The following is a 16,022-nucleotide window of genomic DNA, read 5'->3' as shown; positions in this document are numbered from 1 at the left end:
CCGGTTATAAGCGGTCGCGTTGCGTATGTAATGTTATAATGGCACCAAACTGTCATTATCATGTGCGAATGAGAACGAAATTATGAAACACACATGTTGAATATTAATGTTCTAAGCGAGTCTTTTTTAGCAGGGATTATTGCGCGAATTTCGGAGCGACCACCTACTGAGAAATTTTGTGAATCGCTTACGTTATGAATCCGCCAGGTCATTGCCTTTGTTTTTTTTTTCCTTTTCACCGTTCTGTTATTTTGCATAGGTGGGGAATGTACGTTAAGTGTTTTTTGTCAATACTTGCTTGAGAATAACGTTTGAGCACAAAAGACGCGATGTTGCTTGAGATGCGCCTCTGCAAATAGAATTTCTTGTAAGGCCGGACGACGGTGCACGATACTTTCTTTCCTTCCTCGTGCGGCACCTTCGGGGTGCAGCATGTTACGATTTTTGGTTCGAGATGAATGCTTTTATCTCACATTCTGCTCGATCGTTTTTTGCTCCGATGAATACTAACGCGCTGTAGGGTCCAAAAAAAAAGAAAAAATAACCCACCTGGCGATTTTTGCACTTATGGAGCTGTAGGGCTAGAATTCAAAAAGCACCCGCAAAGAAGAGGGGGCCTAAGTTAGTATACGAGCTTTTTGCCTCCTTCCGTCAGACACTGTATCCATAATTGCGCAGACGCTCATCTTGCACGCATCATGTTCAAGTTAAATGTATTAATCACGAACACCTTCGAAGGCATTGTAGAATGCTTGAATAAAATGAAATTAAAATAAAATTTTGTTTCCAGTGCTCAGCTTCGCCCTCGAGGACCAACTCTGGGCCGTCCAGCGGGCCGAGGCTGCCGCCACAGCTCAAGGGCTCGTGGCCGACGCCTAGGTTGGGATATTCGCCCAAATCCCCGAAGAATTGGCCGGACCTTTTTTTTTAAAAATAAAGTTGATCTCTCTCTCTCTTGTAAGAACGTCGACCATCGGTCGATTACCTCCGTTGTTATTGTTTGTTAGCAGATATTATTTTTACAAACTTATTCAGCGAACGAAATCATTTTGTGTGTGCGTGCCCGCGCGTGTGTTTGTAAAAGGCCTGTTGTCGCGAGATCGAGACACGCAACGAATCCACGATAAAAAAAAATCTTTATATATTCACGTACCCTCAAGTGCATGACACAAATACATAAGCAACTTGTGTACTACGCGTATAACGCCTACATAGTGACCTTACTAGCCATCTCTTGCTGTAAGGTTAGAGTCCAGTTTATTTGAAACGCCACGCTGAAGTTACATAGTAAACAGAATTCCAGGAGGTGTAAAACAGAAAAAAACTGACAGGTGAAAGATGGTGATGTATAGGTGGCAGACCGATTTATCCTTGCGAGACATGCAAGCAATCGCCTCGCCAGAGTGCCCCTTTTCAAGAAATTTTACAAAACTAAGACATCGTTTATAGGTAGTTATGCGAAGAGGACAAGGAGTGATACAAGTGCAGACATTTGAATCATATAAATAGTAGTATTTGATATAAGTTGTTACGTCTCACAAAATAATTAGATACATACGATAACGGTAACAATAAGTGACCAAAACACATGCGCGTGAACAAGCTCATTAGCGAGAAAAGTCAACTTGACGTAGCAGGGATAACTCTGTTCATTGTCAAAAATATCAACTATATATACAAACAGAAATTGATACACCGTAAAAGGTAACGCATTGACAATTAGTAAATTTGAGCGAGTCGCCCAATTTGTTAACGAAACATGTCTTTGTGCGTGCTGAAAATGCAAAAAAAAAAAGCCCGGAAAGTGAGAGGATCGTATTTCAGAAGGTAATGAATTCGATATTTCTGTGCAAGTATATAGAACAGCAAACTTGTCGTAACTAGTGTTTACGGAAGGGCATTATTATACAACTCCAAAAGGGGACTTGGCGTGGATTTTTTTTTTGCTGACAGGAATACTTGTTGCAGAATAATGGTTTTAGAAACAGTGGCATACATGACAAATCAAACGGGCTGAAGGCCATTAGTCTGATGACTCGGATACGAAGGTGCAGTAGGTGTTCAATATGCTAAAATATGTTAAGTAGGACTGACAGTTGAGCGAGTTGGATGCATTATTAAGAAAACGGCGCGATAGAAAAAAAAGAAAAATGAAAAGACTTTATCGCACGAACATGGCGCTTGTGTTCGTGTGGTAAAAGTCTTTTCCCCTTTTTTTTCTGTCGTGCCATTTTCTTAATAACGTAAATTATGTGCTGGCCTAAGGTGATGCACAATACGAAAGACGGCTATCAGTGTAAGCGAGATGGAAAGATCGCACAATATGGGATTGTAGATAACTTCATATAGTGATAACGATGTGGGTGCTCAACGCAACCTTTCGGACGAATGAATGAGCACGTGCATGGAATACCTGTACAGTATATAAAATGAAGCCAAGCGCTTCATTCGAAATTGGCATGGCGTAATAACGAATTTTAACAAAAGCTAGGATGTCGGCTAAAATTGGCGAGCAACCTTATTTTATTGCAACGAAGGCTTGTCATAAGACATCAGGTTTTGTGTGTATTGTATGTGTGCTGCAATTCCTGCGTTGTGTATGAATGGAATCGGTATTTTTGTGGTATCTGGTGTCATGTATCCAATGATAGTAGCTGACCGCAGCACTATAGCGGAGGCCGCTTGCAGTATAGGCTACGGAAGCGTTTCGATTGCAGGCCTGCACCACCATCAGTGTGGCTTCAACAGCATCGATGACAGGACTGGCTTACTTTTGAACAAAAAATATCCTTCTTTAAGTCTGTTTGAAGTTTACGTCGCCAACATAACACACATCTGGTCTCGGGATGCGCAAGAACACAATTGTAGTGTTAAAAGTAAATTCTGGAGCTTTGTGCGCCAAACTACGATATGAATATAAGACGCGTTGGTGACTGCTGGTTAATTTTGACCACCTGGGGTGTTTCACGTGCAGCGAAATCTATGTACAGGATGTTTTTACGTATCGCCCACGTCATAATTCGGCCACCTTGGCCGATAATCTAATCCACTCCCTCGATGTGATAGATTAGCGCAATGTCATAGCCGATTAGCTACCGCGACGTCTATCAAACGTTTATGATATAATTGATGAACCCATAAAAACCTAACAACAAAAAAAGGAAACGTAGCTTTCAAGCGCCAGCTGGAAGCAGCTGGTAATGTTAATAATAAGCCCTGAGAAATGAGAGTGGTAGCCTAAACGTACTGATGAAAGTACAACATTTGCATAAACAAAGTTGAATGTGTCCAGTGAGGCGTGCGAATACATATATCGGTGGTAATCAAGGCACCAAAGTTGGCTCACATGCTTCGGCCATGAGCACAAAGAAGCACAAAGAACCTGCGATGAGGAAAGAGAAGGGTAGATGGTCTGACTTTTTCAAGTTTCGAAGGGATTCTTTTCGCGGAAGCTGATTTTCGACTTTTCATCTCAAAGGGACTGTATTAAGTCCTTTGTTCTAGTTTGAAGGCAAGCTGGTGTAAGCGTTCGGCTTTGTCCAACAGCAGCAATAAAGGAGTGTGTGCTTACCAACGGTGTTACTGTTATTATCTGCAATGAAACAACCAAAAACACAACGAAAGGAAGAAATTAAATAGAAGTGAACGCTTCATTTTACCCACCAAGTTTTCCGAGATGCTTCTTTTTTGGTGTGAGGAAACACCACGGGTAATAAATGGTGTTCGAGAAATGCCGACAGGTATTGCTCCAGTGCATCAAATAACGGCAACTCTCCTATGCGAGAACAACGGAAGTGCCTAGAGTACAGCTACAATAGTGTTTTTCTCGCTTCTTTCACCCCCCTTCCCCTCCTTTCCCAGCTTCTTTTCACCCCGTGTTGAAAGACTGGTATGTGTGACTCCTGAGTGACGCATTCGCGGCACGTTAACCGCAGGCAAAAGCCGAGGAACTCGTCCAAGGAGGTCGTTGTCCGACCATGGTGCACGCGCATTTGGTGGCCGAGCTGATCGACATGAGCTTCGATGAAGAGGACGCCATACTGGCTGCCGAACAGTGCGAAAGCATCTACCAGGCAGTCAACTTCTTGCAACAGGAGTGTGAGCTATGCGCGGCCAACTACCCCATCAGTCAGGTCAGCAACCCTTTATTTACCACCGTAGGTGAACTCCCAGGAAAAAAGAAAAAGCCTGCCCTTTAGCCCATACAGAGAGACAAGAGGAACGTTAAATCTTTTTTTAGATTGGAGAATTTTTATTCGCAGAATCTATGAGCTGGCAATTAAGATATCTATGTCAACGACAAAGTGAATGGCTTCTAAGCGTTTTACACATCGGTGATGTCTGATATATTGAATGTTACTGGCTACGTTGCAGCGGGAATTAAACACATATATCTGAGTTACAGGGGCGTGGCCAGATATTTTTTCCGGCGGGGGTGGGGGGTGGGGAGGTGGGAGGGGGTCCTACTATACTTTGATATGTTCGTTCGTTGGTTTGTATCTCTGTGTGTATACACATGCAACATTCAAACATTTTAGGAGGGGGACACTTAAACCTCCCCCCCCCCTGGCTACGCCACTGCTAGGCTGTCAGATTCTGCAATATTTTGAGTTCCTCCTCTTCTGCCTCCGCTATTCTTCCTTCAAACAAAGATAGTAGTAAACAGAGCTATATTCATGACATGATTCATCTTTGTGGTGCGCGATTCTAATTTAAGCTCTCATATTTGTCCTTCGGGTGAGCACAGATCGCAACTGTTAAAATACTGCGAGAGCACTAGCGTGGGAACGTCAGCCTTTTTTTTTAGTGTGAACTTTGCGAAGTATTATTTAACTTATGCCAGGTATAATCTTCTTTGAACTCAACATTGAATCGATATGATGGAATCACAAACATCGTCATCCCAGCACAACAACCCGATGGTTGCTATATGGCTGGTGCAGTGATGCACTGTTAAACCGTCCACCGATGTCTTGTCACGACTGTATTAGGAAGCAAGCAGTCAGTCACGGCTGTGCGTAAGGAACCCGAGGAGGGAGCGCGAACGAAGGAGCCTCTGCATTATCGCGTCGTGCAGAGGCTTCAACATTAGCAAGCAAGCACTGCACTGTCCCATCATTAGCCAGCACTACACAACGCTTACTGACAGCTAGCCAGCATTGTCCAGTGCAGGCCAGCAGTTTACCAACACTATAAAACACTAGCCGACAGTAAGCCAACATTAGGCCAATAGTTTGCCACCACTAGACTAAATTAGCATGCAATGGCCAAGATTAGCCAACAGTGAGCCAACATTAGACGACATAGCCGTCACTAGGCAAGATTAACCAACACAAGCAACACTTAACCAGCATTAACCTTTGGTAGTCAACACTAGCCAATATGAGGAAGCACTAGCCACCACTGGCTGACACTTAGCCAACATTGCGAGGTGCTAGCCAACATTAGCGAGCAGTCAGCCACCAACAGATAAAGTTATCACACACCAGCCAACACTAGCCAGCACTAGCAAGCACTAGCCAACACTGGCCAGCACCTATCACACACCAGCCAACGCTAGCCAGCATTAGCAAGCACTAGCCAACACTGGCCAGCACCAAGCTAACATTGGCTAGTGCTAGTCAACAGTCTGCCAACACTAGGAACCATTACTACTTACGGTAGAATAGCGCAAATACGAAGACGAGAGAAGATGGGAGACGAACAAGCGCAAACTATCAACTGATTTTATTCGTAAAGCACACACATATATAAACGAGCAAAGTCATAGCCACGAGTCACCTTAGCAAACAATAAACTCGATTAGTGGCAGGCGTTCAAGTAATCTACCTCTGTGGAATGCAACGTGGTAGATGGCCTCGCTACGCATGCCTCGTTACACAACACTCGGCGACAATCGGCCAACCAGTGTTGGTTTTATACGAATGAATGCGGTACATGCGATGTATTTGTCATGTAATTTAAGGTGTGTCGTGTATATTGAGGTATCCCAGGCAAATAGACGACTGTACAGGGACATCTTGTCTGTTATGTCATGCATGTCATGCCGCTCATGACTTGTCACGCCGTTCATGTAACACCATACCATTAATTACCGCATGTTTATCATGCATGCACGCATGCATGCATACATTCTGGTACACACGAGAAGAATGAAACAACCGCGAGGGCATTTTGCAAACGTCCTCACGACGTTTGCATAATTTCATTTCCGTCATTGAGGTCATGATGCCGATGACATGCATGCCATGAACATATATGTTGTGACCTATCATACATGTTTGTCATATACGCACGTCATATGATACACATTTGATATAAAGGAAGGTAATGAAACAACCACCATGGCATCACAATGGATTTGTCATGTATGTCATTCATGGCGTACATGCCATAATAATCATGTCATAACCTGCCATTCATACACTTATGATGTGCCATGCCAATTTTGGTATACATATGAAGTTAATTAAACAACCAGGGGCTGAATTCACAAAACTTCTCTTTCGTAAGCGCGTTTTCCCATTGGTCAGCTAGGCTTCGTTATGATATGTCCCGGATCGTGATTGGCTGAAATGTTCTCCGAGGGAAATTTTCAGCGAAAGAGGTTTTTGTGAATGCGGGCCCAGGAGAGCATCAAGGCGTAGATAGATAGATAGATAGATAGATAGATAGATAGATAGATAGATAGATAGATAGATAGATAGATAGATAGATAGATAGATAGATAGATAGATAGATAGATAGATAGATAGATAGAAGTGCCTTTGGTACGCCATGAAATTTTTCGCATTTCTTGGCGTACAAGAAATGTTTTGCAGCAAGAAGCCCTTAGCGCAAGACCTTAGTTTTGATTTTTGCACACTGAATTAAAAAAAAACTGTGTAAGGAAATACCACGGAGGCCAACACGTGGCGCCGGCAGCTAGACTAGGTACGTAGTGAGTGATTGCACTTATATGAAAGAAACCTAGCAAGCGAAAACAAAATATTGGTCTTCTGTGCTGTCAAGGCATATCCCTGTTTGGCGGGAGAGACCACTGACGGAGTCCTTGCGTGTTGTCAAAGTCTAATAGCATAATAACTGTTGGGGTTTAACGTCCCAAAACCACGATATGATTATGAGGGACGCCGTAGTGGAGGACTCCGGAAATTTCGACCGCCGGGGATCTTTAACGTGCGCCTAAATCTAAGTACACGGGCCTCAAGCATTTTCGCTTAAATCGAAAATGCGGCCGCCACGGCCGGGATTCGATCCCGCGAACGTCGGGTCAGCAGTCTCATGCAGCGACCGTCGGGTCCCGCGACCGTCGGGTCATGCAGCGCTCGTCCTGTGCACTCTGTGTTTCCTTTCGTATTCGTCTTTGGCGCTGCATCAATCATATATGGTTTGCCGTCATTCGGCGCTCGTTAGAGTACGTATTGTTTATATTGCGGTTAATTAACTGATTTACTAATTTGAATTATGCAATTTTTTTAAAATATTACCTTTAGGACCAAGTACGTTTCGTTAGGTTGGGGGCATTCTAAAACGACCGATCCAGATTTTTTCTGGCAACGTACAAGCTGCGTGGTGATTTTTCCCGGTGTTTACAGAAAGCCCGCGAAATTGGAATAAAACCACGTGACTGCGCTCATGCGCTACCGTATTGCAGCGCTGTCAACCATGCTTCAAGCGAAGCAGCCGTGCGCGCAGACCGTCAACCCATCCCTTATCAGGGACAGTGGCGCTTCCTTGCAGTGTGCCGCCGTCAAAAAAATGCTGTCGCGCTGTGAAGCCGATGCCTAGAACCGCGGCCCATCATTTTGCCACGGTCCTCGCGCACGGCTTTTTCGCTCGAAGCACGGTTGAGAGCGCTGCAATACTATACCGCATGGCGCAGATATTTCGCGGGGTTTCTTTAAACGCCGGAAAAAATCACCACGCAGCATATAGTACGTTGCCAGAAAAAATTGGAACGGTCGTTTTGGAACGCCTTCTATAACGTAACGAAACGCACTTGACCCTAAAGTGAATTCGGAAAATTTTGCTTAATGCATATTCGTTAATTAACCAATTAAGCGCGTCATAAAAAATACCCCAATGACCGCCACATGATGGCAAACCATATGTCGTTGGTTTCATTCAATTGCGGTTAACCATTTCTTCTAAAAAATCCTTGGTTCTTGTTTCGTGAGACATCTTGTATAGGTATGTGGTTTCTAGTGTCAAAAGAGCTGCGGAGCTTTCTCATTTCCACACATACATTTTAGGCATAGTATCGAGTGCATCGCTCTTCTTCCTTAACGGAATTCTGTTATTTGTTCCCGGAACGCTCCACTAATACGCTGTGTGCTGCATCTGCTTATCTTTTCCTTTGTATTTCAGAAATAGTTAACGAGGTGCACCAGATATTCAATTCTACATTAAACGGAAAAAGTCAAACACTCGAACGAACGGTCGGAACGAACATTTGTTATGCACCTTCAGCGGAATGAAACATTTGAATAACTTCGAGCTGGATAATTTTTTTCCGTTACCATACCGATGAAATTTACGGGACTTACAGGCCTGAATAACGGCACCAGATTAACAGCTTTACCTCGCTTTCGTATAGGGACTACTAAAGCGACCTTCGGGAAATGTGACACCAATTCTTTCCCCCTTCTCTGTGTATAAATATTGACATGTGCGTCTTGTTCTATGACCGTGGTTGCACAATAAATTGTGCATATGCGCATCAGGGCCTATTGGTCGTTTCTTTTTTCTCGCCTCAGTGAACACAGCACTTAAGCCCTGGTGAACATTGCATCTAATGATTCGGGCACTGGCTGTAGCTCTTGCTTTAGAATATCTGTCATATCGCGTTCACTCAGAATCATAAGTCGGGAAACTCACTCATGAGTCGACTCACTCAGACTCACTCAGATTCAGATCGAGCCGTGAATCTGAGTTCGAGTGAGTCCGTGTGAGTAATATTTGGGTGAGTTTGAGTCCGAGTGAGTCTGACCGAGAAAAAATTGATTGAGTCTGAGTCCGAGTGAGTCCGGTTGAGTAAAACTGTGGTGAGTCTGAGTCCGAGTGAGCCTTAAGCCCAAAATACGTTTCTTGGGTGAGTCTGAGTTAGCTCCACATTTTTTGCCGACCTATGGTCCTATCTACTATACTTCAGCATTACGATCAGCCATATGTCAGCTCACATTTATACGCACGTTTACTCACGTCTACTCACACATTCCTCAGTGCACCAGCGTTCATACGCCAGCTCAATATTTATTGATCAAAAGCGTGAGTTTTGACACCCCCCCCCACACACACAAAATCTTTCCTAGGAACTTCTTGATAAAAATATCTCGTGTGAGTCATCTCTTTCAATAAAAATGTCGTTCTGGATTGCAACCACTAGCAACTCGTATTTGAAGGAACAATATCAAAAAGCTAATTATACGCTAATGGACTCATGAGCCGGCTCACTCGGACTCAGAGCGATCCGTGAGTCTGAGTTTGAGTGAGTCCGTGTGAGTAATATTTGGGCGAGTTTGAGTCCGAGTGAGTCCGGTCGAGAAAACATTTTGTAGGTCTGAGTCCGAGTGAGTCCGGTTGAGAAAACAATTGGTGAGTGTGAGTCCGAGTGAGCCCTGAGGGCAAAATATACTTCATGAGTGAGCCTGAGTGAGCTCCACATATTTTGCGGACGTATGCTCAGAATTAATCACTGATAAGACATGCCATTGGCTGGTCGGGTTATTAGCATACAAAACTCATCTGGCACAGCTTTTGGCTGCGTCATTATGAACGAATAAAAAACTCACAGGGTCCCTTATGCGTTCACCTAAGATGACTGGAAGGCGAAAGCCATCTTCTTTTTCTTCTCAGTCGATGTATTGATCCTGCCCCACCACCCTCCGAAAGCCCTCTGCACCTAACGTGGTTTTCCACTGCCTCCAGGATCGGAGGCACCTCACCTACCTTTGCAGGGCCTCCGTGATCGGCGCACCTTTGACCAAGTTATGATGTCGCATGATGACGTCATCATGTGACATTATGTCACGTGACGTCACAAATTTCGGCGATCTGTGACGTCATGATGACGTCATATGGTGACGTCATCACGTGATGATTTTTTGCATCGCTCGAGTTGACGCTCGTGCTGACGCCGACGCGGGACGCCGGTCAATTTTAGCGTTTGATAAGGCATATAAGGATTTCGCCTTAAACTTCATGGAACAAATCAGGTCGCGTAATTTCGACAGGAAAGTGAAGAGACTCAAATAATCGCTGAATATTTCCCTAGGTTTGGGGGATATCTGTTGCGTCGGTGGCTCAACCGTACGTTACGTGTGCCCAAGCCACACGTGCCTAAGTGGCACGCGTATAACTGTTGCCCCGTCACTATAGTGCAGTTCTTAATGTGACAGGCCCCCTCGTTGAATTCTGTGCCAAATAATAAATCAGTTTAAAGTTTATTCTCTGGTGTCCCTGTTTCGCACTCGCGCTGTTAGTCTAAAGAAATCTTTTTTCTATAAGGGTTTTAGGTTATATATAGTTATAAGATATATAGTTATAATATAATAGTTCTATATAATTATAAGGTCAACGACATCATGAGGGCAAAATATTTGCAATGAGCCTAGGCAATTAATTAACAGTAATTAATAACTTGTAAGGTTCAGAGTATTAGCTTAAAAAGGAATTCTCTAAGGCAAGGCAGTTTTGAGAGTGGAGCTGTTCAATTATTCTTAACTTGCCTTCGCGTACATTTTTGTTGCAGATGGTCTCTCTACTGAACTGCGTACACAGAGCGTGCAAAGAGTGCCTTAAAGCCTATTTTACCATTCAAATACGGGACAGAAATATTATGGAACTTCTTTGCCCATTCTGCAATGAGCCTGACTTGAGTGACGAAGACGTAGAGCTGAATTACTTTAATAACTTAGATATCTTGGTAAGTATACTGATTTACTTTTACTTTTTGTAAAGATACCCAAGTTGCCGCAATTTCTAGCAATAAAAGGTGTAATCACTTGATAGAAAGGTGTGCTTCTTTCTAGCTACATGCGAAATTGCTCTTTCAGATCTATTAATTTCAGCCGACATCAAACGAAAGTGCGAGGAATTTTTAATATATCAAATATGGCAAATTCCACCTTAGAGGTTGTTTTTTGCGAACTTTACATTTTCTTATAACTGCGTTTAAAGAGAAATTCATGGCCATATTTAGCACTGGAAATTGAAAACGCTGGAAATGACAGAGCGAGTGATTAGATATATAATATACAATGGCTTAAGGTCACGCGCACAGGATATAAATATTAACAAAATATAAGCGTTCTTAGACAGGTAGCTAGTCGCAACAAAAAAAATAAAAAAAAGAAAAGCAAGAGCTTTTGGCACGTGAACTCGGCGGCACCTTAAAGACTTTTAACGTCTAGTGAGAACAACAGTAACAGTTCATCGAGTGTGTCGGGAAGTACATTAAGCACGAACTACAGTGCTGTGTGAGGAAAGCTACAAAGACACCGCAAGGGCAAGGGGCGTTGAGCTCACGAATGTTGCATTTCAATACATGGAATTAGTAGCAGATTACTTAAAATACGTCGGCAGAACGTCCGCTTGGATTTCAAGGGTCTGGACACCTTATACAGGATGTATGAATAAATTACTTTGTCACATTTGCTAATCGAATCAGCACACACTCGTTGAGAAATCAGAAAAACAATGACGACAGTTTAATTATCGTACAATCGATAACTTCCCCATTGGAAATGCCGACCGCGTGGTGCCGTGACATATTTCTTGAAAAATGTGACGCACTTTGAGTTTGCGTCTCTTTGAGTTTGCTGACAGTAAATCTGACACGCAGTTTAGTGTATAAACTTGCACTTTGTTTGTCCACCTTATATCTGTTTATTTATTTTTCCCTAGCTAAAAGGCTTGGTTGACAACGAAGTCTACGACCTGTTTCAACAAAAGCTACGGGACCGAGCGCTAATGAAGGATCCAAACTTCCGATGGTGTTCACAGGTTTGTGATATGTTCAAAAAACACATCAACAGCTTTAGCTCTCAGTGTGCTCTCACAAATCCACGACTCAGTTTGTGCACACACAAGAAACGTCGCTCCAAGGTCGGCCTTGCTGGGCTGCTTGCAGCCTTTAGAGAAGCACAGACGCTTTGCCCCGTTGCGACAAACTTACGCTCGCTGGCACACTCGTTGAAGCACACGAGCGTAATCAGCCATGAAATAACGTTATATTGTTTTGCCTCGTTCGCGCGCAAGTCAGTGCTTCGTGTGTTCTGTTTAAGGGTTTCTCTCATTCTTTGTTAGGGATTAAAGCCGTCATTGCCAGGCATCCTTATATTCGGCATAGGAGACTGTGTTCAATGGCGCAATGGCGAAAGGGGCATGTTTGCACAACCAGTGTCAACGTCGACGTTACTCCTGTAGCTTCCGGTGCTATTGTCGTGGACGAGAGAAAGGCTCATTAGAAGGTAATTGCAGCTACTTCGCATTTGAAGGTAATTATTTCGTAGGGTGCCCTCGACATTATGCAGTATTGCGTGACGAGCAAGTGAAGCAATGACTATCACGGAAAGAAAGAGTTTCGTTGCTTTTTTAGCTCGACGTGGCAGTGCCAGGAACGTGTTTGCGTTTCTTTCTAATGGCAGTTTCCTGTCTTTCCAGTGTTCTTCCGGTTTCATCACATACCCTAATCAGATACGTCTTGTGTGCCCCGACTGCAAGGCGGTCACCTGCGCGTCTTGTCGCAAGCCTGTAAGTTCTTGGCACAGCCGTGGTTCATGCAACGTGCAGCACGTTATGGTCTCGATAGCTGCGCATTCTCTTGCGTTTGGGCGTGAAGAGTAATTGCGGCAGTGATGTGTCGGTTATGACGAGTGCAAATTGTTCCATCTTTTTCAGTGGCAAAAGCAACATGAAGGGATCAGCTGCGAGCAGTTTCAAGAGTGGCAACAAAGCAATGACCCTGAAAGTCAGGCTGAAGGAATCGCGCATTACTTGGCTGAAAATGGAATCGGTATGTCGCTCACCCTGCAAATACGCTAGCGGCAAGTGTGTCGTTTAAGTGGTAATTTTATGTAAGACGTAACATTTCTAAATGACAGCGTGGCGTTGTGGCTTGTTTTACGTGGTTTTATTTGCATTTGTTGTCGTATCATGGAATGCGAGCTACGAGCATTGACCGTAACTATATCAGTTGTAAGAACTGACTTTGACTTGTTATTTGGGTATTTAAAGGGGCACTGAAATTTAGCGGCCGAGATAGCCTGTGGGATTGATTCCCGTGAACATGCGTATATCATCTGCAAAATATCAACAGCGAATATAGCTTGGAAGGTATTTTAAATGAATTTTGAAGTTTGCGTGAGCGATCGACACCTTCGCTCTATTGACACTCTCAAAGGGGACCCTGGGGACCCACTGCTTCCGTCACGTGACAACACTGCGACAAGTTATGATGACGTATAGCCGCCATGTTTTTTTGCCGCGTTTGCTCCAGCAGCTATACTTCTCGGCGGCTGCTCGCGAACCGTGCGGAAGTGCGTCACAGTTCTGTGTGCTGACGTGATCGAGCGCTGCACCCGCTAGGTGGTGACAGTTGCACCCGAAGGCTTGTCATTTTTGAAACCGAAACTGACACTGGTCGGTAATGAGGAGCCTGTAATTAATTTTCTGTTGCGCGCTGCAGCAAACGATGTGCCGTGTTGTGACTAACAGGCCCCCAGCAACACATTGCAGCAAAAAAAAAACACAAAAAAAACGCGTGGCCAAAATTTTTGTGTCAGTACCCCTTTAACTAACTTGACAAGTTGAGGCTCACCAAAGCTTCAAATCTGGCTAATTGGTACGCAGTTGTAATGTAGGTGCGCTGGGTAAAATGCACAAACGAGTAACGGAATAAGTGGACAGGACGAGTGGTGCGCTTACAAGTTGAGGCTGAAGACATTGTCCTGTAATACAAAAGAATAACAACGTAACTTATCTCACAAAGCCGCCTGTGGTGCAAAAGGTACGAGGTAAGGTACGAGGTGCAAAAGGTACGAGGAACTTGCGTTGTTGCTAACATGAAGATTGTTCGCTGACGTTCAAGGAAATTCTGAGCTGTCAGTTGTGCTCTCGGCGGATTTTAAAATCCACCGATTGTTGCGAACCTGCGTCTAGGTAGCCGACTATAAGCATCACCGCGAACATTATCATTGTCATTGCAGTCGTGGCTGTCATCATTGTTATTAATATAAAATGTAAATTCCCAATTATCCCAACTCCCACGCCTACGCAGTTTCCAACCTGAGCAAGGACAACAGTTTACCGTGGCACATTTTTACACAATTGCAGATTGTCCAAACTGCAAGTTTCGGTATGCACTAGCCCGCGGTGGCTGCATGCATTTCAAGTGCTATCAGTGTGGTTTCGACTTCTGTTGCGGGTGCAACTTGCCCTTTAAAATGGGTGAGGTAAGCGAAATATCCTGCGTAAGCTACGGGATCCTGTGGTGTGTGATTGAATTGCACACACGGAATGCTTCTTCTTGCATCTCTAGAAATGTGGCCGGTCTCCGAACTGCTGCAGACTGGGTTTACATGCCCATCATCCTAGAAACTGTCTTTTCTACCTCCGTGACAAGAATTTGGAAGACCTGCAAAGGCTTCTAGAGGTGAGTAGGCACTAGAATTATAAGGTTGGCCGTGGTCCTGGCCTTTGCCGTTGCAGCATTTGCACGGTTTCCAACTGTCCCCTACTGTCTACGCTACAATGAGGGGATAAACATTATCTACCCTCTCCTGCCGCGGTAGTGACAGTGCACTTCAACGTACAAATAAACGCGGCAACCATACAAATGTTTCAGCAAATAGATGTGGACGTTTCCGGTTACTCGGGCCAAGCTTACGAAAATTCATGTGCGCGCTGCCAGAGCCTACTAAGCATTGATTACTCTCCTCTTGAGCAATGCAGACTATTTTTAATGTTAAACAATATGTAACATTTGAACTGGGGTTTCGATAACAGTTTTTCTGTCATCAGAAAGTAAAAGAGAAAAGAAAAAAAAAAAGAAAGAAAAGTTTCCAGTCATACCTGGGGAAAAGATCACTAGTGACGTAAAGTAGGCATATAAGGTATCAGATAAAACTATGTTAAAAACAAAATATGCACTATAAAATTGGTTAATTTTTAACACAAAAGTATGGTTCGTGTTAAAGCTTACCATACTTACTAGCATAATGCTAGTGCCGGTTAATACTGGATAACTTTGGCTACTAAGAAAGGGAAAATAGACAGCCACCCATTTGTAGCACGAAGCCACAAGGAAATCCATACGGATTTCTCAGAAATAAAGCCTCTTAGTTGCCGAAAAATTCGTCCTGGTCCGGGGATCGAACCCGGGACCAACGCCTTTCCGGGGCGGTCGCTCTACCAATTGAGCTAACCAGGAAGCTAGGAATTGGCAGCGCGAGGACGAATTTATCGACAACTCGAAGCAACTGGACACATATTGCAAATCAGTTTTGCGGAATCCCGCAAGGTGGCGGAAGGGTTAAGGTTAAGAAAGGTTATTTTCCCTTTCTTAACCCTTCCGCCACCTTGCGGGATTCCGCAAAACTGATTTGCAACTTTGGCTACTGTTGGTTATACCCTCTAAAAACAATGTAATAAACTAATACGTCAGTACTTCCATATCTCTGCCTCACTTCATTAAATTCTTCACTCGTTATAACAGTTGTACTTAGAGAAATTCGCCACAAGTTTTTTACCACGAGCATATGTAATCACTTAATAGTAGTTATTAACTAAGGTTCAGAGTGTTAGCTTAAAAGACAAATCTTTAGGTTACCGAGCAAGGGTCTAAATAATTTTTTTCTGTAATGACAGCTACTGCGCTTCCGATTTTTCCGGGCTGAAAAGAAAGTGCGCGGGATTTTAAAATATACCACGTGGCCAACGCTTACACGCAGCGGCATTAGCGCCCTCAAACAGGCTGCCAACAAATGTTGGATGCTGCGCGTAGACAGAAGGAATGAACAGGC

The 16,022-nt window shown here is 43.8% G+C and overlaps 1 protein-coding gene and 1 non-coding gene across 2 annotated transcripts in view; one reads left to right on the top strand and one right to left on the bottom strand.

The window, feature by feature from the left end:
• LOC119382528 (E3 ubiquitin-protein ligase lubel) overlaps nucleotides 1-14,668 on the top strand; it is a 164,016-nt gene extending 149,348 nt beyond the window's left edge. The window contains exons 14-20 of the mRNA XM_049412766.1: nucleotides 3,936-4,133; nucleotides 10,751-10,924; nucleotides 11,905-12,003; nucleotides 12,664-12,753; nucleotides 12,901-13,015; nucleotides 14,335-14,453; nucleotides 14,540-14,668. Of these exons, the coding sequence (XP_049268723.1) occupies nucleotides 3,936-4,133; nucleotides 10,751-10,924; nucleotides 11,905-12,003; nucleotides 12,664-12,753; nucleotides 12,901-13,015; nucleotides 14,335-14,453; nucleotides 14,540-14,668 (924 nt within the window). The remainder of the gene's footprint in view (nucleotides 1-3,935; nucleotides 4,134-10,750; nucleotides 10,925-11,904; nucleotides 12,004-12,663; nucleotides 12,754-12,900; nucleotides 13,016-14,334; nucleotides 14,454-14,539) is intronic.
• A 688-nt stretch (nucleotides 14,669-15,356) lies between these two features.
• Nucleotides 15,357-15,430, bottom strand: Trnas-gga (transfer RNA serine (anticodon GGA)). Its single transcript has one exon. It is a non-coding gene; the product is annotated as a tRNA-Ser (tRNA).
• Between the last annotated feature and the right edge of the window lie 592 nt (nucleotides 15,431-16,022).

The sequence above is a fragment of the Rhipicephalus sanguineus genome, chromosome 1 (assembly GCF_013339695.2).
Source record: "Rhipicephalus sanguineus isolate Rsan-2018 chromosome 1, BIME_Rsan_1.4, whole genome shotgun sequence".
NCBI lineage: Eukaryota > Metazoa > Arthropoda > Arachnida > Ixodida > Ixodidae > Rhipicephalus > Rhipicephalus sanguineus.
Note: the sequence above shows the minus strand (reverse complement) of the source record. Positions and strands in the feature narration are given on the sequence as shown.